At 46.7% G+C, this 24,253-nt stretch overlaps 1 protein-coding gene across 10 annotated transcripts in view; it reads right to left on the bottom strand.

Moving 5' to 3' along the window:
• Window positions 1–24,253, bottom strand: part of BCAS1 (brain enriched myelin associated protein 1) — a 99,324-nt gene that overhangs the window by 15,186 nt on the left and 59,885 nt on the right. For 4 of the 10 annotated variants that reach the window (XM_006063672.4, XM_044927500.2, XM_006063669.4 and 1 more), the window contains 3 exons: window positions 18,630–18,806; window positions 7,844–7,885; window positions 448–621 (listed from right to left, as the gene is read on the bottom strand). In XM_006063672.4, the coding sequence (XP_006063734.4) occupies window positions 448–621; window positions 7,844–7,885; window positions 18,630–18,806 (393 nt within the window). The remainder of the gene's footprint in view (window positions 1–447; window positions 622–7,843; window positions 7,886–18,629; window positions 18,807–24,253) is intronic. The other 6 variants (XM_044927501.2, XM_006063673.4, XM_006063674.4 and 3 more) reach the window with 3 other exon arrangements.

Raw genomic sequence — 24,253 nt, 5'->3', positions numbered from 1 at the left:
CTTTTAAAAATAAATAAAATTAAAAGTAAATAACACAATTTCCAGGTGGTTACTGTTGGCTGCCATGGCTCAGGAGCCTAGGCGACCTCTTCCTTTGTTAAGAAGGAAGTTAGCAGGGGTTAAGGGCTACTGGATGGCATCACTGACTCAATGCACATGAGTCTGAGTGAACTCCAGGAGTTGGTGATGGACAGGGAGGCCTGGCGTGCTGGGAGTTGGACACGACTGAGCAACTGAACTGAACTGAAGTGAACTGAAGGGTTAAGGAAAATAAACAACGAGGAGACATTCTCTGTGATTGAATCAGCAGGATGAAAGGGATTTTTGGTGTTTAGTTGGTATTCCTTCCATGCTACCTAGAGCCCTGGCTGACCACCTGCCTTGGGCTCTTGGTCTCAGAAGCTGGTGCGGGCATGTCAGCTGCCCTGAACCGGAAGCAGAGCTTACCATCTGTCTGAGGAGCGCCATCAGGGAGGGCCTCGAGGCTTTGCGTTCTTCCCTCCTCGGTGTTTCTTCTGCGGGCTCAGGTGTGCGCTCTGCTTCTTCGCCGAGATCCGCGGTTTGTAAGGCTGATTCTACTTCCTCAGACTTGACAGCCTCTACTGGTGATTCACACACCACCTGGATTGTTCGGCCAGGTGACAAGACAGTGGGGGGAAAAACCATCCCCAGACATGTTTTATACAGTGGGTCCTGCTTGTCCCCTCACCCACACGCTTGCTGCCGTTTGGAGCCTAGAGCCGTTTCTGCACGGGCACGTCGTCAGGAAGCAGCCCGCCACACCACGTGCTCGCCAAAGACATGGATTCAGAAGGGGCAAACGTCCCGCCCGCTGAGGCCACAAGCTGCGGCTGGGGATGGATTCAGAAGGGGCAACCGTCCCGCCCGCTGAAGCCACAAGCTGCGGCTGGGGATGGATTCAGAAGGGGCAAACGTCCCGCCCGCTGAGGCCACAAGCTGCGGCTGGGGACGCCCTTTTAAGAAAGGCCCTTCACGGCACATTCAGCACCCTTTTCACTCTATTAGACCCTATTAGATTTGGGCTCCCGTAGAGGAGAGTCACACCCGGCTCACGGGAAAATCGGGCGTCACCATTTACTTGAGAGTCTGAACCTGAGGACGGTGGCAGGAGGGTTCCCACCGCACAGCCTAGCTCCCCACCGCGGAGAGAAACCACCTCCTCGCGGAAAGGATGGCGGGAAGCCCTCTCTTTCAAGGCCTTGACTTCCTCAGTACCATTTCCCACTCCTCCTCAGACGAGCCATTTGCTCCTGTTGCTTCACTGGAGTTCCTGCTCTCAGAAGCAGGGTGAACTCGACAAAGGCACGCTCAGCCCCGCGCGGTCCACGCTCAGCCCCGCGCGGTCCTCGCTCAGCCCCGCGCGGTCCACGCTCAGCCCCGCGCGGTCCACGCTCAGCCCCGCGCGGTCCTCAGCGAGCTGTCTGAGCGGTTGGCTGACGTGGCGCTGAGACAGGAGCCCTGCCCTCAGACAACTCACCTGAGCCCCGACTCCAGACCTGTCTGTCTGCGTCGCCTCACTCCCTCTGCGCTGTGCTCGCTACACCTGGGGCGGCTTTTGTGTTTGCATTTGTCCTGGCAACAGGACACCTGGCCTAGACAGAGTTTTATAGCTTCCTTTTTGTTTCCGCAGGCAGGGGTTGGCAAACTTCTACCAAATTCTTTCCAGAGTCTGCTTGGGGATGGCCCCTGAGCTAAGAATAGATTCTACATTTTTAAAGGGTTGGAAAAATTGTTTAAAAAGATGGAAAAATTGGCAACAGAAACCCTATGTAGCCAGCAAAATCTGAAACAGTCACTATCTGGCCGTTTCCACAAACGCTTGCCATCTCTGCCTCAGAGAGAAGTCTCTAGAGCCAATGGCATCTCTGCATTTGTTTTGGCTGGTACCAGACCCCTAGCTTCCTCCAAATTCTTTTCTTGCTGTTAGGGTTGAGGGGAGGGGAACAGAGTCATTTCCAGAAACACAGCATGATCGTGGAGAAAATATTTTCCTTTCTTCATGCAGAAAATATCACTGGTTTGTAAATAACCCAAATGATCTGAATTGAGAAGGACCCTTCATTCTATATTGTCAGTTGAAGCAAGAAGGCATCCATCAACAGATCAACATACAGACACATCCTAAAACATGGTGATTAAATCATAGCACTCTCTCCCCACCTTCCGTTTCTTAGGGAATTGACAAGTTCCAGCATTTCCTCTTTGTGATCTAAGGTCTGGGTTGGGGAATTATAAAGTCAAGAGTCCCAGAATGCAAGGTAGGTGGTGCCATCATGGACTGGCCAGGCCTAAGACAGAAAGGAGGGGACTGTGGCAAACGAAAGCAAGTCGTCCCACCAAAGGATGTTAGAGGCTAGAAGTACTGCGCTGGCCAACAAAGCATGTTTGTAACGAGGTTTCTGCTGCTGGGATGCTGAACTTTGACCCAGGCCTGTCTTTAGGAAACCAGGCATTGACTAGGGCCAAATAAGAGACTGAATTGGCGGTCAAGTGTGGTCCTGGATTTCTACATCCGGGACCGACTTAATTCAATTTCATTTCTGTAAAATAAGCTCCAGCCGAAGAGTCGGCAGTCTGCTACGGTGACTGTGAGTGCGGGGTGCGGCGCCAGCCAGCCTGCGCCTAAATCCAGGCTCCGCCCCTCCCAGGGGCTCCAAGCCAAGGTCCCCACTCAACGTCCCCGCACCCGGGTTTTCTCATCTCTTGATGCGGATAGTACGACACATCAGAAAGTTGTTTTGAGAATTAAATCAGGCAACATATTTAAAGTTCTTAGAACTGTGCCTGAGACACAGTAAGCATTCAGTTAATACCAGTGGTTGTCACTTTGAGAGTGTGGGCATGAATTATCTGGAATCGCCCACCATGCACAACTCCATTGTTTAGGAAAGATATCAACAACTATGTCTTATTATGTCAGATGTGCAAAGTATTTTTAATATGTTACCTCAGTAAAGGATTACTGAGTTACTCAAGCAAGCTCAGTCTAGTCTACAGATGAAGCATCTGAATGAGTGAATGATATAACCAATATCATACCAACAGGTAATTAGCCATTTCAATGAGGATGGAGCTGTTTACCAGTAACCAAATATCTAATAGTGTCTTAACAAATAACAGTATGGAACAGGACGTTATGGGGTTGGCTTGGTGGCTCCACAAAGTTTCTAAGAACCTGGGCTCTTGCTACGCTCTGACTCTGCCATTCTTGGCTTTCCACCCTTTTATTTGCTACCTTATGGGCATAAAGTAGCTGCCACAGCCTCAGGTATCACATCCTCAACCCAATGTCCTGAGAAGGAAGGAAGGTCACAACCAAAACTTTCCTCCAAGTGAATTTCTGTATTTTGATCCTCTAACTCAGAGTACATCTCATTGGCCAAATGTAGGTCACATCCTTATCCCTAGGTTAATTATTGCTGAAGAAAATGGGATTTGGTTCAGACAAATCACAACCAAATACTTGAAGCTGTGGTAGTGACGAAGCTTACCTAAGACCAAGGGGAAAAGGGTGCAGGAATGAGGAATGGCCGTTAGGTAGGTGATGAACAGAGACTAACTCACTGACTCTGGGTTTAGAATTTCTGTGTGGTTGAACCAGCAAGTTACCTGTGTGTGTGTGTGTGTGTGTGTGTGTGGTGTAGGGACAAGAGGGACAATTACTCATATGATAAAATGACCATATGGCAATAACTTTGTAAATCAACTTTGAGCGGCAGTGGTTTCTTGCTGGGCCTTTCCAAATGTCAAGAGGCGTCACCTTATAAATCCTAGCCCACAGTCCATTCTTCAAAACACAACTGTTTCAGTAGGGGAAAAAAAGAGACTTCTGGAGACTCTCATTAGCTTTGAAGTCAGGCCAAGAAGTTGGCTTTCAGCAGCCAAGGGGGAAAAAAAGATCCATTAACATCCAGTGTGGAAATCTAGAAGGATTTGAGCTAAGTGAGGATCTTATTTACATATACAGACATGAGAATTTGATTTTTATTTGGATAGTTTTCTGATTTCTTTCCAGGCCAGAGCTTTGGAAAAAATGCTATTCCTTATTCAGAATATATGACTGCCTCTGAACATTTTAACTTTGGGTGTGATGGGCATAGTGAAACCCAGATTTGCACTATATTTTAGAATTAAATCTCCTTTGCTTGATTTCAACTGTCATTTAATTGCTAAGTCGTGTCCAATGTTTTGCAACCCCATGGTCTGTAGCTCACCAGGCTTCTCTGTCCATAGGGTCATGTCCAGGCAGGCGTATTGGCATGGGTTGCCATTTCCTTCTGCATGGGATCTTCCCAGACCAGGGACTGAACCTACATCATCCACATTGGCAGGTGGATTCTTTACCACTGAGCTACCAGGGAGGCCCTTGATTTCAGTAGGGCATGTTATATGTTGCAGGAAGATGGCTAGTGCAATTCACACCAACAATACACATTTCAGCAGAAGGTTTCACTTTTGCCTCTAATATTATACCATATTTACTCTTGAAATTTGGTTTCTATAGTTTTTACTAGAGCTATGAGTTTCAGAAAGTGATTTATAGCAAAATAGGTTTCCTCCACTTAAACTTCACCTATGCCATGATAATACTGATAATATTGACAATTTTTATTTTAGAATTTTTTTAGATTCTTTCTGATTTGATTTATAACCTGTCATTTATAACATGTTACTTGATTGCAAAGATATTGTAGTGATTTTACTTTTATACCCAACTCACAGCTGATACACAGCATAAGTGAAGGGGCAAAGGATTTTTGCTATTGAAAAGCCCTGGCACTGGGGCTTGGTTGTTACTGCAATACAACCCAGCCGATGCTGACTAATAAAGCATGCAAACCCATTTAAGTCAATGAAAAAGAACAAATTCCAGGCCATGTAGGGTTGCTGCTGGATGGGTCTCTCCTTTATTCTGTAGGGTTGCTGCTGGACGGGTCTCTCCTTTATTCTGCACTGGCTGACGTGCTGTTGAAAATCTGAGAAAGTAGCCAGGCCAGAAGGCTGAGCCAAGGGAGAGCGTGAGGGCCAACAAATTTCACTTTCTTTTTCTCCAGGTAGAGCTGGGTGTTCTCTCACTTGCAACTGACCACTTCCTCACTAAGAAAAACAACCGAACTACCTGTTCCCCTGATCTCGGAGCTTCTTGGGAAGGAAAGCTCTTCTCCCCTCATGAGTTAGAACACGACCTCAGGTTAACCAGTGTTCCAGATGTTTTCAGATTATAATGAAAGGATTCAATATTCTCTGTAATCGGGATAAATAAAAACTTTCCCCTGATAGAACCAGAGGTTTATTCTATGAAAAGAGTTCATTGGTTTCAAAAACTTTTCTTTTCATGAAAAAATTTGAAATCGCTCTGCTCTTTGATTTGGGCTGGTTGACAGATCAGTTTTGGGAACTCATGGTAGAGATATTTTTTTAAAGTAAATTCAACCACATTTTAGCCATAAGAAGTTGGGAGTGAAAGGGCTCTTGTAATGTGGTTAATGACACCTATTTGTCCCGTTCTGGAAGTTTAGAGTACAGTCCATTGCTTTGACTCACACCACCTCTTTTGTACAGGAGAAGGAAATTAAACTGATTAATTGTTTTTCATACATCTTCACTCCATGTGGACACTGAGTCAGTTGGGAGGTGTGTAATTTCACGACGAAGTAGAAACCCTGATGCCTGGGAAGCGCCCACTTCCCGATGCTACACCGCATGTGCGGTGGGGCGACAGACTTCCTGCAAAAGGCCTGAGACGACTCCACTCGGCCCCTGCAGCCCCAGCCATAGACTGGGCAAAGGAAGGAAGGAGTCTGTGTTCTAATAAAACTTTATCTATACATGCTGAAATTTGAATTTTGTATAATTTTCATATATCACAAAATATTATTCTTCTTTTGATTTTTTTTTCCAACCATTCAAAATGTAAGAACCATTCTTACTTAGCCTGTGGGTCATACAAACACAGATGATGGGCTAGATTTGGCCCATGAACTGCAGTTTGCCAACCCCTGAATTACTGAGTTCTTTTGTGTTTCAGGCATTATTCATATAATTCTCACAAGAATAAGGATTCTTACAAGGGGTAAGTCATATTATTACAGCCATTTAAGAGATGAGTAAACTGAGGTCCAAAAGGTAGCACAGCCTGGGGGTAATGGGGCCAAGATCGCAACCTATTTACCGTATTCTTTTCAACTAGTTGTCAATTAGGAGATGAAATGTGGAATCTTAAAATGAGAACATTATTGGTAGGGCTAAGCAATTTAAAGCATTTTAAAATGCTTCTTTATTTTCTTGACAAAATATTTTGCATTCGCTTGCATCTTGATCTGATTTTGTGTTATCATTTGGTATCAATCATTTAACTCTAATTCATGTTATTTTTGTGTTCTAAATTTCACAGTAGAAAATGAGACACTTTATATTTGCCAGTTAGAGATCTGCTCTGCATTTGGATATGCAAGCTGCAAGAGACACGGGATTCCTCAGGATTCCTACACACAGGCATACAAAAAGACGTTTCACTTCAAAAAACATGGAACTTGGAAGCTGACAGATGCTTTGGATTTAACCTGCAGCTTTTAAATTTAAAGTTCCTGGGAAGAAGACTCATAGAGTTCCCCCTTGTAGGGTGCTGAAATGGAGAGTTAGATTCTCTAGAAAATAGCCAGTAAACTCATGAGAATTTTCTGGAGTTACAAGAGTCCTGAGGTTTACAAGCTAGTAAGTTTGGCTCCAAAAAGGGGGAGGGAGAAGGAGAAGGGAGGGAGAGAGAAGGAAGGAAGAAGGAAGACAGGAAGGAGGGAGGGAGGAAAGAGAAAGAAGCAACAGCAGCAACAAAGCAGATTCCAGAGCTCTCTCTCCCAGCGAGAATTACGACATAGCCATTCCAATTTTTACTCCACACCACAGACAACATTTCTGGACATATTTGGATTTCCCACTTCTGCTCAGTTCCAGCAATTGAATAAAAGTGAAAACACAAGCCCCGTCCATGGCACTCAAACAAGAGACATCTCAGAAGAGCCAAACATATTTTGCTTTGGCAAAATGGTAACAATCAGTTTCTATCTTAAGGAGTTGTGAACTTAGTAGCCCACTTTTAACATTTTTTCCAAAGACTGCACTTCTTTTAGAGCAGACAGCTGCTGCTTTGGGTCTGACACTCTCAAGGCCAATTTGTTCATCTCCCTGGAACATGTTTTGGAATGATACATTTGTGTGACGGCTTACACGGAGCCATCTTCTTAGACATGAATGCAGTGTCTTGAAAGTCTTGACCATCACTCTTGGAAATTAAAGCCCCCAAAGAGAGTGAGGCTCAACTTGTGTCTGTCAAGTGTAGACCCATGGAGTCAGCTCTCCTTTCCGAGAGAATGTCTCACAGCATCTATTGCAGCAGTATGCTCTGATGCCTGGGTACCTGTCCTGGGTACCGTCCACGGTTAGTAGAGAATCTAGGTTGCCATGGAAATAAAAGCGAAAGAGCAATCCAAGTAAAATGAAGCAGAGGGTGCAGTATCGTGTCCCTTAAGGAAGGAGCAAGATGTTCTTGGGTTGAGTAGACTCTTTCAGCCCCTAAATGGTAACAAATGCTAAATGCGTGCTCTGATTCTGCATTTTATCTGCATTGATTCAATGGGCATTACAACTATTGATCCAAAGTCATTCCCCCATAGTCACTAATCACGTGAAAGGGTGAAAGAGTCTACAGCGGATGAATCACACTTGGAGCATGCGAGAACCCACAACCCCGGAGCTGACGTGCCCAGCGGTTCCCTCACGCCAGAGATGAACATGGAATGATTCTGTCATTTCGTGTGTAACTTACATTCTCCTCTGCACCTGTGGGGACTGAATCCTCTTTAACTGACTAAAGGGAAGATAAAAACAAAAGCAAGAGTTAGGATGTTACCAAAACCAGGGCTGACGGCTTTCTGGTGCCATTTTTGGATATTGCTTATATACACCTTGTTCCAAGAAGAACTCAAACGAGGCTAATACAAATACAAACAGCGTAAATTAAATGATGTATTTTAAAATGCAATGAAGGAACAATAAACATACAGACGCAGCCTGACTACAAATGGAGTGATGAGGGGATGCTACAGAAAACACAAACGGCGGCCTGGGCTTCGGGCAAGTAGTAATACCACATTTGCCTTGACAGTTCCTGGTAGCTGTTGAAAAGAGGGACCTACGATCTGTCACACGAGATAGTCACTGTTGGGTAAGACGCATGAGCTGCTCGGGAAAATTCTGGTAATATGTCCAGAGCAATCCATCCTGTGATCCTCTGAGAGGAAGCAGGCACTGATGTCATTAGCAGGGTCCTCAGCCTTATCCTGATGGTCGGGCGGTGGCCAGCATCTGAAGCTGCTTCTTACCAGCCTTCGATGTGGGCCAAGATCATTGCGCCAAAGAACAATCTGGTTAAAATATTTCTACGGAGGGCCAGAAGGCTGGGGTCCAACATACCCAGCTTCAAACCCTGTTAATCCCTTGCATCTCTTCTCTTGGGCGCCAGGGCAAGAACTCTTTCTATGTTGGTGTTTATTTATTTATTTCTCTTTGCCTGTGCTGGGTCTCTGTTGCTGCCCCCGGCTTCTCTCCAGTCGCAGCAAGCAGGGGCTGCTCTCAAGTTGCGGGGCCAGGACTTCTCACTGCGGTGGCTTCTCTTGTTGCGGATCGTGAGCTTCAGCAGCTGTGGGATGTGGGCTCAGAGGCTTGGCTCCTGGGCTGTAGATCACAGGCTCAACAGTTGTGACGCTCGGGCTTAGCTGCTCCGAGGCATGTGAGATCTTCAGGGATTGAACCCGTGTCTCCTGCATTGGCAGGCGGATTCTTTCCCACTGAGCCATCAAGGAAGCCCCATCTATGTTGATTTTGTCCCAAGCCCTGCCTTTATTTTTACCTTGAAAACATGCAGTGTGCGAGAGAGAAGGGACCTGACATTTACAAACATATCCTCTTTATCTGGCGCTTTGTAAACATCATCTGACTTAAAGCAGTCCCAAGCAGTCAGTATGCTGATCTTCACTTACACAGCAAGAAACAAAGTACAGAGAGCTGGAGTTACTTGTTCAGGATGATAAAACTAGAAAATGATGGAAATGGTTCCAGAAGCCAGTTTTCCCCCCTGTCATGATGATTTGAAGGATCAGAAACATTTTTTGGTAACTGTGTGAGCTTCTTTCTCTTCTACCAGAGCTTTCTCTTCTAGATGAGATCCTCAGATTTGACCACTAATTTCTACTTATCTTCTTCTCACACTGAAGCTTACCTGAGCACAGAAAAATATCCCTAAAATGGATTGTGGGTTTTCTGGAAGCTTCTGATTGTTGGAAAATCATGGAACATTCAGAAGCAATTGCAAGTAGCGTAGCCGTCTTGGAACCACACCCTTTCTTCCCGAGACCACTCGGGTACTGTTTAATCCTATGGAAAGGCAAAGAATTATATGACATTTTAAGCAGACTGCCTTAAACCTGACCCACAAAAGTTTCAAGAGTCAATATATTGTATACACTGAGCTGAAAAAACCCTCCCACCATGTGAGAACAGCCCTGCTGGCTTTCCAGGCTCTCTCTGCTGCGCAGGGGGCTGGAAGGAGACTGGTCTGTGCACTGGTTTCCTGTGTTGGGAAAGTTCTTGGCCGTTGACGGCTCAGTGTTTTCCAGAGGAAGCTGAGAGCTGAGAGCAGGTGAGGCTGGGATGCGGAAGGGACGCCTCCAGACAGCGAGGCTTCTGTCATCTTCACCATGGCTCCGCTCCTCCTGATCCTGCTAATGTTTCAGGAGTTGGCGTTGTAAGTATCGTCTGTTCCTAAAGATATGGCTGTCTCCTACTTTAAAGCTATACTACCCAGCAAAACACTCCTTATGTTGGGAATTAGTCCAGTGGACCATTTCTCAAAGTAATCTGCATAGTGTTTTCACAATTCTTGACCTGTCCGTGTACCATCTATATTTACTTGATATTTTTCTTGATATTTTTCTTTAAGTTGACTATCTTTTCATTTAAACAAATGTATTTTAAAAGAAAACAGCTTAACATGAACGTCATATCAACATCCTCCCCGTAACCAGAAGAACGTATTAAAACCACTGCAATGTGTAATGGTGCTCATCAAATTCTAATTATTTTTAAGTCTTTGTTAAAAAGAGAGATCATCAAGTGTAAACACAGTAAAAAATGCTTCTTAATACCAAGAAGAGATCTTACAATTAATGTCACCAGAGGAAATGGAGTAGAATGGAAAGAAGATAACTTTGCAGCACATGATGGGTTAAATGTTTAGAGTTGTCTCCCGGAGCCATTCAAAACCATCTTGCACTTTCCATTTGCACACTGGCTTACGGGCATAACCTTCACGATGGGGAAAGTTGAAGTATCCGGTTAGAAGGACCCCAAATCGGGTAGTGAGACACGAGAGCCTAGCTGCCCTTCGGGGTCTGACACACGTACGGCAACCTGCTCAGACTTGGACTTGGAGCCAGGTTCAGACTCACTGCTGTAGCTGCGCAGCCTGGGCAAGTCAACCGCACATCTCTGAACCTCAGTCCACACACCGAAGTGGGCGATTAGACGGTGTTCTGAGGAATACACACGACAAAGCCCGTGAAGGGAGAGTCATGCCCGAGGCAGAGCTGAGACTCATCTACGTGTGCGGGCTGGGGTCCGGCCACAGGGCAGCTCCTGCCAGGGCAGATGTCAGGACCTTCCTTTCCACGGGCGACAGAGATGCTGCGAGGTGTATGTACGGCGGTAAGAACAACTTGAACTATGTTGCAATGAGGGCTCAGGTGTGTACAGCCTTTTCTAGAAGTCAGGGGGTACGGGAGGAGCAGAAATAAAAATTCTAAGAAATGGGAAGAGAACTCGTCCATGGAAGTAAGGACTCTGGGGGAGCCAGCGTCCTGCAGGAGTAGTTTTGGGGAGGACGCTGGTGGTTGGAGAGCCCCTTACCCAACCCAGCTCAGCTGCCCTCAAGCTGGGCGTGCCCTGGGGAGAAGCAGGCTGCATGGGTGCCAAGGGTGTCTCTCTTCCCTGAGCAGCTGCTCCCGGAGCTGAGCTTCACACAGAGAGTTTTCTCCACCGCCTCTCGAGTGGCAGGGGAGCGGCGGCAGACTCCGAGGACATCAGCAAAGCATCGGGTCAGTTGGCGTGGACCTTCTCCTTGGTGGCTCTGGGGGCAGCGGTGCGGTTAGTGAGTGATCACCAGGAGGAACATAGAAGAGGTCTCAACTGAGTCATGATCACCTTTCTTACAGTCCTAGAACTATCTGAATGGGTGAGTAAGCGTGTGGATCTACGTGCTTCAGTGTGTGGAAGTGGCTGGTGTGAAGGTGAGGTGTGTGAGGCGCCTAGCACAGCGCTTGCACAGAGTAAGCACTCAATGAATGGAAGGGATTTTTGCACATGCTGGGGAGAAGTGGCATCATCTCGGCCTGCCTGACCTCCTTGAGGCTTTTCTTAGGGAACCCCCTACACGGTTGATGGGAATGTATACTGGAGCAGCCACTGTGGCAAACAGTGTGGAGCTCCCTCAAAAACTAAGAACAGGGTTGCTGTGTGATCCAGGAATCCCGCTCCTGGGCATATATGCAGACACAATTCGAATTCAAAAGCATACATGCACCCTATATTCACAGAAGCACCATTCACAATAGTCAAGACATGGAAGAAATCTAAATGTCCATCAACAGATGAATGGATAAAGAAGATGCTTTACATACATACACACACACACATCCACGCTGAAATGCCACTCAGTCATAAAAAGAATGAAATATTGCCATTTGCAACAAGATAGATGGACCTAGAGATTATCACAGTAAGTGAAGGGAGTCAGACAAAGATAAGCATCATATGATATTACTTATGTGGAATCTAAAATATGACACAAGTGAACTTATCAATGAAACAGAGACAGACTCACAGACACAGAGAAAAATTTGTGGTTGCCAAGAGGGAAAAGGGGTGGGGAGGGACGGAGAAGAAGTTTGGGATTAGCAGATGGAAACGATCACACGGAGAACAGATAAGCAATGAGGTCCTACCGTATAGCACAGGGGACTATGTTCTATATCCTGTGATGAACTGTACCAGAAAAGAATATGATACAGAATATATAACATGAAAATGAAAATGTTAGTCGCTCAGCTGCGTCCAACTCCTTGCAACCCATGGACTGTAGCCCACCAAGCTCCTTGGTCCATGGGATTCTCCAGGCAAGAATACTGGGGTGGGTTGCATTCCCTTCCCCAGGGGATCTTTCTGACCTGGGGATTGAACCTGGGTCTTCCACATTGTAGGCAGATTCTTTACCATCTGAGCCACCAAGGACACATGTCTAATTGAGCTACTTTGTCGTTTAGCAGAAATTAACTTTAATAAAATACATTTAAAAAAACTTTTCTTGATTAATATCATGTTGCTTTTAAAATTCCCTTATATCTGGTCCAGACACATGGTTGTTCCTGAATCCCTTTGGAAGAGACATTTCTAACACTGCTCTTGGGTTATATTAAGTTCTAGCACTGGAACGGGTAACCGGATGGTGTGGCTCTGTTAAAATATGTGATGACCTGCTCACATCAGGACGGTGGCACATTGAACTTCATTAAACAAAAAGCCCAGGACATCCTAACTTCCGCCCATCGTGCCAGTATTTTGAGATCCTTATTGCTTATATTTTAGATTGCATTAATGAGCCCACCCAGCTCATAAACTTGATAAATGTGCTTCACAGTTTATTGACCAAGTTGCAAATAAAAACTCTGAATAAACAGGCCTGAGGCCAGATCCAGACGCCGCCCCAAAGACAGCTTCTTGCATGTGGTTCTCATCCTCTAATAAACATTCTTTGTCCGCCTGCTTCTCCCCATCTTGTGAACATGCCTCAGATGCAACTCTACAGAACTGAAGAAAAATAGTAATACTAACAAAGATAATAATAAAACCCCACATTATTGGGCTATGTGTTAGGCAGCAGGCTAATATATATTTTTTTACATTAGTATTGCATGTCAGTTTGCAAAGCGGACGCAGACCCCCTGTAATTTCTAGGTCTCTGTTCCAATACCTATTAAACTGTAGCTTTTATTCTAAAACCGTGCCTCCCTTTGAAGTTTGAGGTGTGTCTCTAATTCTCTTTCAAAGCTGACATCCCGGAGCTCACATTTAATGTATATCTGTAACCAGCATGGTTTCCGTGCTGAATACATGATGACAAAGTCATCCAACAACTTCTGTTTTTTCTCCTCCTCTTTCCCACATGGCAAAAGCCCACGAGCTGAGGACCCAGCAGGACCAGATTCATCATTTCCATTGCCAGGGAGTATGCTCTGGTGGCTAATCTTTGAGGAAGAGGAGAGACGACTAACTCTTCCACATTGGGAATAGGTGCGGGGAGGGAATTCAGACAGGAAGGAGAATCGGAGGGCACCACAACTCACTTCAAAAGGAAAGACAGAATGATTCTAGAATGCAAGGTTGATCTTGGCACAGCAGGGTTGTCAAGTCCCTCAGTCAGAGGAACACGATAAGGTGTGGTAAGCACACACACCGAGGATGGGATTCTCATTCAAACCTCAAAACCAGAAACGCTTCAATCCTCTTCAACCAACTGGACATCTGGCTGTTATCTAGTGAGTTTAAAGTTGTCCAGCTTTGTTAACAACGACAAAAACCCGGTTTGAAATCTAAAGGATCTGGTTTGGACATTTATATTGCTGAGAATACGGATCTAAATGGCACATGTACTTCTCATATAAACTTGATTTACAAGAGCACCTCTCCTTTAAAGGGCAGTGCAGTTCTTAAAGGAATGTTTCTTTAAAATGCCGTCACATGGTAGCACTTCAGCCAGCAGACAGCCTGTTGCTACCGGGTCTTCCAGAAGCACCACCTGGATCACGCGGCAGCTGTTCTGTGTTCACTGACTTCACCGTGGCTCTTAAGGAAGACCTTTTCTATCAGGGCTGAATGCTTAAGCCCATCTTTCAAGTGCTTCCATAGTTATCCAGACCTAGGCCAGCCTTTTCTTGGTTTATTTATGTATTTTTTGGCTGCACCATACAAGCAGGCAGGATCTTAGTTCCCAGACCAGGGATCAAACCCCTGTTCCTGGCATTGAGAGTGTGGAGTCTTAGCCACTGGACCACCAAGGAAGTTCCTATGCTGGGCTGTCTAAACCGGATCCCAGTGGACTCTGGGATTCCCTTTTTGAGACAAATAAGCCATACGAGTCAGAGGGATGTTTAAGTTCTCTTAGTCTACTTTGATCTACCCTGGCTGCTCCCTTGTCTAAGCACCCGCGGCACTGGTAACCTGCACTCCATGGATTAATATCAGACTCCACACTTGACTATTTGGGAACGAAGCTGTCACTCATCAAATGCCAGCCACTTTGTACCCATTTTCCGACTCCTCTCCCAGGTCATGAAAGGTAGGTATCACTTCCTATTTTCAGAGTTGAGGAAAGTGAGGCTTAGAGGGTTTAAATTCTTTGCTCACATTCAAATAGACAGTCACTGTCAGAGCTGAGATTTGATTATGTGTCTCTTTGGCTTCAGAGCTCACATTGTTTTTCTACTTCATCATTTGTCTCCCCCAAAGGAAAGTAGGAAAAGAGCCATTTTGAAGATACTCCAAATAAATGCATCATTTACCAACCGCATAGGCACACACACACACAGGCGTGCATGTGTTCAGACATATGCTGTCCCTCCAAGTGGATCTCAAGTCTCTCCGTGGCAGCAGACGAGCCTGACGTTCCCTTAGCACCTCGCGTGCTGTGGGCTCCAGAAGCTGCACTTGGATATTTAGGTTGTAACCAGCGATGTCCTACTTGAAGAAATGAGAGGAGCACTGTTCACTGAGCACTTACTATGTCTCAGATGCTCTCCATGTAAATGACGGACTCTCTAACAACACCGTGAGACAGACATGGTCCCTATATCACAGGTAAGAAAATAAACGCTTGGAGGGGTCAAATAATTTGCCTAAAGTTACAGAACCCCATCTTTCTGATTCTGGCTGTTATGCCAACTTGCCATCCCCAAGGTTTTTTAAGATCAGCTATTCTGATCTTTTCACTCAACAAATGAGGAAAAAGAAACCCAAACAGAGTAAGTAACTTTTGCGAGGTCACAGAGCAAATGGTATCCCAATTACTCTGAAAGGGTGCAGTTAGTCCATATAACTGGGCTTAAACATCTTTTTGGCAAGCATAACAAAATGTGAAATTAATTTTCTCAAAGGTTATTGTTGTTTATAAAAGAACTACTTTAGCAATCTAGACTATAAATCAAAATAATGTATAATTTCATATTGACAGCCTGAAGGGGAAAATTTCATTTCTGATGTTCCTAATTGCAGACTTAAAGACTTCGAAATTTATTTAAAAGCTTCTCAATTAAAAAAAAGCAAGCTTAGAGTTAGTGAAAATATCAGAATTTTCTAGTGTTTCTCTTTGCTCTCAAAAATTTTACAAGAATGGTTTTATAACCAAATCTTATTCTAATTTAAAAAAGACAAAGACTGCCATTTTGCTTCCTAGAAGAAATAAGCTCCTCCAAGAGAATGGAAGCTGCTAGAGGGCAGCGATCTGTTCCCTGATATTTTTTCAATGCCTAGGACCTGCACACACAGACACACATTAAAAAAAAATACTTAGCACAAAGAGAGTGATTAAAACTGCTGTGGGATGAGTGAACCTCCCCCTCACTTCCATACAGATCTGGTTTCTCTGCATGCAAGAAGACAAGACAGGATTAGAGGTGATTGGTTTTCAGTTTCTCTTAACTTCATTGTTTGTGTGACCTCCTAGAAAAATAAAGCAGACGCTGGTGAAAGAACCAGCGAGACTAAAATAAGTGAGTACCTGAGTGCCAAGTGCTCCTGACTTCTATTTTCAACGGGAAGAGCCAAAATTTCAAAGAGGAACTGACACATCTGTCATAGATGCCGATGATCAGGAGAGATAAAGCATGGGAGGTTTTTACGTTTAGAAGCTTCCCCAGACTGGCTGGCACAGAGAGATGTCACAGTGGGCCTGACTCACGCCGCAACCCTCCGAGCACGTGGGTGAGACGCAGGCGCCTCGGCCGCTGCCGTGTGACCCACAGGGCAGAGGTTTTACCCACGTTCCTTAGTCCTCACTCATTTCCATGACACGGGACTATTACTGTCTGCATTTCACAGATGAGGAAGCCGAGGCTCATGGAGGTGGACCGGGACTCAGAGTCTGATCTGACTCCAGATTTCAACCTGTACGTCAGTGCTTCTCAAACTTCCATTGTTTGCCAACCTCCTGTGTAGTTTCAGCCACATTGCACATACCCTGTGGGGCTTCCCTGGTGGCTCAGCGGTAAAGAAGCTGCCTCCCAGGGCAGGAGACACAGGTTCGATCCCTGGGTCTGGGAAGATCCCCTGGAGGAGGAAATGGCATCCCACTCCTGTATTCTTCCCTGGGAAATCTCATGGACAGAGGAGCCTGGCGGGCTACAGTCCCTGGGGTCACAAGAGTTGGACACGACTGAGCGACTGAACAACAACACCCCACTGGTAGCAGCTGTGGCCGAGAGCGGTTTCCATCTCCCTGTGAGCAGGGCAGCCTCTGAGGGTCACGACTTCAGCGCCCATGACCTCTGCGCTCCCCCCGCTGCTCCTTGGCGGTGACCGAGTGCAGAGAGTGCTGGAAGCCCGACACAGGACCCCCCGTGTGAGCTCTGCTTGGGCCCTGCTCAGCAGCACCCCTAACCAGAGGCCCTCGTGCCGCTCTGCCCCTCCCAGGCCCCGTAGCCTCTCCCCTCCCACACCTCCCCACTCCCTTTATCCTCCACAGTGGTTTTCCTCCAAGAGATATTCTACACATCAGCTCTGTCTTCATGTCAGCCTCCTGGGGGGATCCCAGTTTACCACTATTTACTCAGTACTGTTAACTGTTCAGTCGCTAAGTCATGTCCATCTCTGTGACCCCACGGACTGCAGCACGCCAGGCCTCCCTGTCCGTCACCATCTCCCGGAGCTTGCTCAAACTCATGTCCATCGAGTCAGTGATGCCATCCAACCATCTCATCCTTTGTTATCCCCTTCTCCTCCTGCCTTCAATCTTTCCCAGCATCAGGGTTTTTCCTTCCAAAGAGTTGGCTCGTCCCATCAGGTGGCCAAAGTATTGGAGCTTCAGCATCAGTCCTTCCAATTAATATTCAGGGTTGATTTCCTTATTAGCATTAGTACCATTATCTACATAACTCTTTCCTTGGATAACTTTTTTTTCCCAGCTGCAGCCCGTGGCATGTGGGATCCTTGTTCCCTGACCAGGGATTGAACCCTCACCCCCTCAACTGGAAGTGCAGAGTCTTAACCACTGGGCACCAGAGAGGCCCCTCCTTGGATTACTTTCTTAAACTAAATACATGTAACCTCACCTTGAGCAAAATGTATGTTAAATCTTGAGCTTATTTAAGGTGCTAGTTTTATTTTTCCTAATACATTTTGAATAACACATACAATTATTGAAGTAAAAATGTTTGAATATGAGCCACTTAAATCTATCCCTTGCCACCAGTATATGGATGTAACTTACTTGGAAACTGTTCCCTTCATTATAGTGCTAATAAAATATTTTGTTAAAGAAAAAAAAGAGAGAAATCGATGAGGAAGGAGAATTAGGATGGATCTGCCAAATGACATCACCCAAGGTTTCCATTAAGTATTAGTGCTTGTGTTCCGGGAAGAACCCAGAAGGGAGATTTCTGTACAATGGAAAATAAACGGGAAAATGTTTCAGAAATCCTGCTGGATTCTGGTCAAGAGAAGAAACCGAACACCCACGGCATCTGTGTTCACTGCCTTCCTGGCACCGTGCACCAAGACGCACAGATGTGCCATTGGAATTGCTCAATTGGCATTACCAGCTCTATTTTACACTCCCCCTCCCCTGACTTCTTGCTCATCTTTGGCCACATTTAAAGCAGGGAAGAGCTCTGAACACATGTGGCAGCTGAGGTTTGCTGGGCAGGAGGATCATGGAATAGCTCTCAGCATCAGTCAGCGTGCCCACCTCGCTTCTTCGCTTGGCACCTTCACTCTACAGGGAAAACTCAGACAGCGGTTTGCGTGTTCCCCTCACAGGGAGCGCTGTGTGCCTGCCCTGGTGGTGAACTGGTTCATGGCTGTGGTTCTCCACCAGGAGAGCGAGGTCTCAGGGCTTCTGCCACCGAGCCTCTGCGGCTGGGGGAGGAGGGACGGAGCAGCCCGAGGAGGTCCACGGTGCCAGGGCGGGAGGAACCCGAGGACCCCCCCTGTGCTACAAAGCAGACGACTCACGGAACACCACCGCCCTCTGTCCTGAACTGGAGTAATTCCAAGAAGGAAAATTCTACTTGTTCATTTCCTTTTCTTTCCCACAAAACACATGCTTGCAACACGACAGACATTGCATTTTTCTCACGGGGTGAGTTACAAGTCTTCAGCTCAGTGGTGAGTTGAGTCAGCTTGAAGAAGAAACTCCATGCATCATTGAATACTGTGGCTGGCCCACCAGAAACCATTTCTCAAGTCATCCTGGCCCCAGGGACTCTCCAAATCTGGAGACTAGGACTTACCTTTTTCCAGAACAGTTTGCCCAGAGGCAGAGAGCTGGGGCCCCCTTTCTCCTTGGCCCCGTCCTTGGCTGTTTCAGTGGGTGTAGAATTCTTGGCGGCCCCCTGGGGCTCCTGGAGTGTGATGTTGGCTTTGTCTGACTTGAGGTTGGCTGAAGGGGCGGCTGACTTTTCCTCGCCCTATAAAAGTCACAAAAAAAGTTTATCATCGCAGGATTTCAAAAGCGAAAGGGCTCTTCTTTACACATGTGGGCTGAGGTTATGCATGTTAAGTTTCCCTTTTACAACTTTCTGTATTTTTCAAATATTCTGTGTGGTTGTGGATTTGTGTTAAAATCTTGGGAAAAGTCCAGATACTTCTCTTTTGCAAAAATATATAGAAGCATTAGGTATCATATTTATGTAAGGAACACATTAGGGCTCAAGGTGACAGAAAGGGGCACTTGGCTGTTAGAATGTTAGTTTGTGCTGAGGCCATGGGTCTTCTTTAGACTGTGGTCTCCGCAGAAAAGTGTTCTGAACGTGCATCTCCAACACACTCGTGTTTGTTTACATGATAAAGATGTACTGTCTTACTGATCCAAAGTCTGCAGTGAAAGATGGGTTCTAATACATCTGCTTTGGAAGAGAAGGGCTGGCGATCTGCTCTCACTGCCTGCGAGGTCACTGCACTCAGTGGCTCCCAACCTCGTGGGCCCCACGCGCTGGTTCGTGGAAGACAATTTTCCCGTAGACCGGGGTTGAGGGAAGGGTTTCGGGATGGTTCCGGTGCGTTACGTTTACTCTGAGCTTCGTTTCTATTGTTATTATATTGTGATATATGATGAAATAATTACACAACTCGCTTGTTACTCACTCATAGGGTTTTGATATGAGTCTGCAAGTAACTGATCTGTTGCGGTCACTGCGCAGCCAGACCTCTCTGTGAAGGATCGTGGATATCTGCAGCTGCTCTGCTGGGTCAGCTCCCTGGCTCAGCCCCTCCTCAGGCCATGGGGCATTAGGCTCTCTCTCCCAAGGAGCACCCCACCTGGACCCTCGCGGGCTCTAGCTTGCATGAGAGTCTGGTGCCGCTGCTGAGCCGAGAAGAGGCAGAGCTCAGGCAGCTGTGCAGGCGACAGGAGCGGCCTCACTCGCCCGCCGCCCCCACCTCCTGCTGTGTGGCTCGGTTCTAACAGGCCACGGACCGTCCCGGCCCTCGGCCTGGCGGCTAGGGACCCCTGACTACGGTGATCTGCAGTTAACAGAAATCTAAAGCTCTAACATCTCTAGACTTTGTGTGAGGCACTCGGGACAGAGGCTTGGGTCTGACGGGCCATCCACAAGCCCCATGTCTCCACTTGTAGACGCAGCCTCCTCGTCTAAAGTAGACGCGAGTGAGTGGACGGACACTGGCATGGAAGCGCACGCCGCTCACTCAGGCCCTGGGCTTCCTGCCTCCCCGTCTCCCCGGCCCTCCTCCTCCCCGCACTCTGAGCAGCCAGGCCACCGTGCCGCGCGGGGCCATCGGCCCTCCTCAGCGACTGCGCTCTTACTCCCATGCTCTCACCGGGCAGGGGAAGAGCTGGGAGACTTACAGTCTCTCTGTCTCTACACAAGTGAGCACCGTGTGAAAAATTCTAACACTGGGCTCATCTGGCCTAACCTCGTCATCTTACGTGTCTCCATTTTAACGATCCTTGGTCCAGGGACTCGTGACACAACCCTTTCAATCCCCAGGGATGTCAGATCTTTGACTACATTTTCTGATTAAAAGGGAAAAAAATGTCTGAGAGTAAAAACAGTGTGGAAACACTCAAACCTTTCAGAGTATTTCTGATGTTGGAAAGAGTCTTAGAGACCGTCTAGCCCCATGCCTGAATTTTCATGAAGGGGGAAACTGAGGTCTGTGACCTGCCGACACTAACCAGGGGCACAGTCTGGCCTCAGACCCGGACTTTCCTCTCCGACCTGGCGCTCTCCCCACACTGCACATTACCTCTCTGAAGGAAGCTCACGGATCACTGAACTTTACTGTCTGATGCAAGACACAATATCTTCTGTGCTGACTTTTTTGATACTAAAAGGGAATCACTTACGGAGCAGATTCTACATTTGAATCAGGAGCTAAAGGGCCAATGTATAGAAATGACTTCTGTGACAGGTGATCCTGGAATAATTCCAGTTCCATTTAAAAACGTATAAAACCGCATAATGCTGGGGTTTAAAATAACCTCTGCCTTGTATCAACAGTGCGATCAAACTGGTTGGGCTCAGACGGTTCTGCATTTATGCATGTTCCTAACGGTCTGGGACACTTCGTGCTGTTTTAACTCTAAATGGTAATTAAATTAACGAGGACTGGTTGAAGGGGAAGTGCCCTCCACCAACTAGCTTGCTGTCTTTTTCAGAAAATAGGAGGGAGGTATGATTATGTATGCATTTACTTGTGAAAAATGCGATCAACTGCCTTCTATGACCTGTGACGGATACTGAGTGCTGGGGTGACGTGTTCTCATGAAGAGACAGAGACACCAAACAAATAATTCCACAGGTGAACGTAAAATTTCAACTATGATAAGTGCTACAGGGTAGAGCGGAGGATTTGGTGCTAAAAAAAAAGGAGGGGGTGCTAAACTAGATCTACCATGACAGTCAGGAAGGCTTGACAGAGGAAGGAGACTGTGCTGTGATCTGAAGGGCAACTAGAAATTAACTGGGGGAGAGGGGAAGAGGCCCCTGGCCCAGGGAATGGTGTATGCCCAGAGCCCTCAGCAAGCGCCAGAGGCCAGGACAGAAGCAGGAACAGCAGGAGTGGCCAGGCGAGGTCCCCAACATCAACTTCACTTCTGCTCTCCCAGGAAAATCCCCATTTGCTCAAGGGGTCCGTTTTAGACCAATAATCTGGGCTGGGGGCGGGGCTGACCTCACTCCCATCTCTTAGCAAGCACTGTTGTTGGCTTAAGTAAGTCGTCGGCCCTGCTCACGTCATTGCAGGAAACGCTCCATTACTCACTGGGTCCCCCACTGTTTTCATTTAAATTCTGCTGCTTTGCTTCCTCTACTGAGAGGCTGTGTTACCAGCTCAGGGCTGTCCCTTCACAGGTGCTCAGCCCACTCAGTCAAAGCTGCATGGGAGGTACAATAAGAAGCTTGGTTCTGGAGTTCTAGCCTTCTACCAGGGCAGGTCCAGTTGCTAAGCCCACAAGACACCTCTGGTTTGGCTGGTTTTGCCTCCTCCCCTCAGCCTCCTGTCTCCCTCAGGCCCTTGAAGAGGGGACTATGGTCCTAGGGAACTGGGCAAAGACATGTCCAACTTTTAACTCTGAGGTAACAGCGATAGAAGGCACCAGTGCCCAGCACCATTCTAAGCCACCGAATGTTGTAACAGCAGTCTGATGAGGACGGAGTGAATGGCTGTGTCCATACTAGCGGTAAAGAGTCCACTTGCTGATGTGGGAGCCACAGGAGACGCAGGTTCCATCCCTGAGTCAGGAAGATCCCCTGGAAAAGGAAATGGCAACCCACGCCAATATTCTTGCCTGGGAAATTCCATGGACAGAGGAGGCTGGTGGGCTACAGTCCATAGGCTTGCAACAGTTGGGCGTGACTAAGCAACTGAGCATGCATGCATGCATTACAGTTAGGGAAGTTTTGGTCCCGGCTGGTTAAACAAGTGGCTTGTGATTGCACTGATAAGGGGACAGAGTTGACTTCTGAATCCAGGGTGGGTGATACGCAAACCTGGACATTCAGTCCCGTGTCTCCTGCATTGTGGACAGATTCTTTACCACTGAGCCACCAGGGAAGCTCATAATAGGCGCATGGAAATATAAGTACTGTGTTATGTGCTTGTGACTCTGCGTCTCTCTGGCCAGGCTGCGCTCTGTGCAGCTACGAGCTGTGATGCCTTTCTCACCGTTACATCCCTATATCCCATTAGATCCTGTGTGTGGCTCAAAACGGGTATTAAATAAACACCAAATTAATTGATGATGGGGACCACAGGGAGAGACCCACGAAGGATGCTGCCGCGTCATGTTTCTGCTCATCCACCCCCTCGTGCAGGGCTGTGGAGTCACAGATTGCCATGAGTCGTCCCCTCCCTGCCCACACACCTCCTTGCTTCCCAGAGAAGCGTTCCAAATGGTGTTCTGCCAGCATCAACTGAATTCATACTCTTTGTTTGTGTTACGGTGGAGACTACACAAGTTCTATCCATGTTTTTTGGAGAAAATCTCCTGAATAGGGTTGCCAGATTTAGCAAATAACAGTGAGACCACAGGATGTCCTGTTAAATCTGAATTTCAGATCAACAAAGGATACTTTTTTTGCCTAAGGATGCTCCAAATATTGCCTGCGACATACTTATTTTTATACTAAAAAATTAGTTGCCGTTTATATGAAACTGAGTTGAACTGGGTACCTGTTATTTATCTGACAAACCTACCCGTGAAAGTCTAGTGTATTAGAATTGGAGGTTGCGTATCAGAGGATCTTACCTTCCTCCGCAGTAAGTTTTCATCTTCTTTTCACATTTGGGTGTGGAAGAGGGGAAGTGTTAGTAAGATGTAAACACTGTACCAAGAACCAAAAAACAATGAATGTGTGGCAGAAGCTTATGAATCCTGTGAGGTAGCTGCTGATATTTTACTGTCTAACCCACAGAGGAGGCACTGAGCAAACCAGAGTGGGGAAGGGAGCATTTCTGGGCGTAGCAAAGACACTCTAAATCCACATCCTTTGTGTGCATGGCCCTGTCCAATGTCTGCAGGACGTGTGACAACGTTTTATGCTGAAGCATCATGTGTGATTAAGCCAAGAGAAAAAAGATTCAGATTCAGCAAAGAAATGCTGACCTCCTTATTATTTATGACAACAAACGTATTCCATTGATTAACTCCAGGATTCTCCATTCTTTTACACTAAGAAAATCCTTTTTATAAGAAGGAAAATTGATCTATAAAGAAATGAACCTAGGCATTAACCAGGATTGCTATCCCTTATATTCTTTTAGAGCAAAACTAGAAGACAATGTTTTATCCTTGAATTTGCTTGGATGAGGTCTCCTTTTCGGTCCTGGGTCACAACGAACTCAAGGAGGAGGGATATCACACCTCCCAGAATCAGGCACCAAGGTTCACTGATAGACTCTGGCTGGTCTGTTTTAATGGCCCTTTTTTCCTATCTTTTTCGACGACCGAATAATCATTGAGGAAAAGACGAACACTTTCCGAGGCAGGAAGGTAAAAGCCAACGAGGCCCACCAAACTGCTGTATAAATGAGAGTAAAGAATGTCTGGGACTTGTCCCCTTAAATGACGTAAAGCAATAGACTGAATATGACTCAAGGCGAAACCTTTGGTCTGCTACACAGAGCCCCAGGGAGGGCCACTTCCACATCACCCAGGAGTCCCAAACTCCTCTCCTTTCCCCACAGGCACCTGAGGGGCAGGAAGCGAGACCAAGGTTTGGGGAAGCCCTGGGAATACTGAACTTGGGTAGTCCACTTGTGGGAGGGGAAGAGACTCTGGAACTTAGCGTGAAATGAATTTCATGAGACATGCAGATCTGCCGGGGGTAGGGGTGGGGGTGGTGGGCAGTCATACGACTTCCAAGCTCCCTCCTCACAGGGGCTCCCTGTTTGG

The sequence above is a fragment of the Bubalus bubalis genome, chromosome 14 (genome assembly GCF_019923935.1).
Source record: "Bubalus bubalis isolate 160015118507 breed Murrah chromosome 14, NDDB_SH_1, whole genome shotgun sequence".
NCBI classification, from domain to species: domain Eukaryota; kingdom Metazoa; phylum Chordata; class Mammalia; order Artiodactyla; family Bovidae; genus Bubalus; species Bubalus bubalis.
Note: the sequence above shows the minus strand (reverse complement) of the source record. Positions and strands in the feature narration are given on the sequence as shown.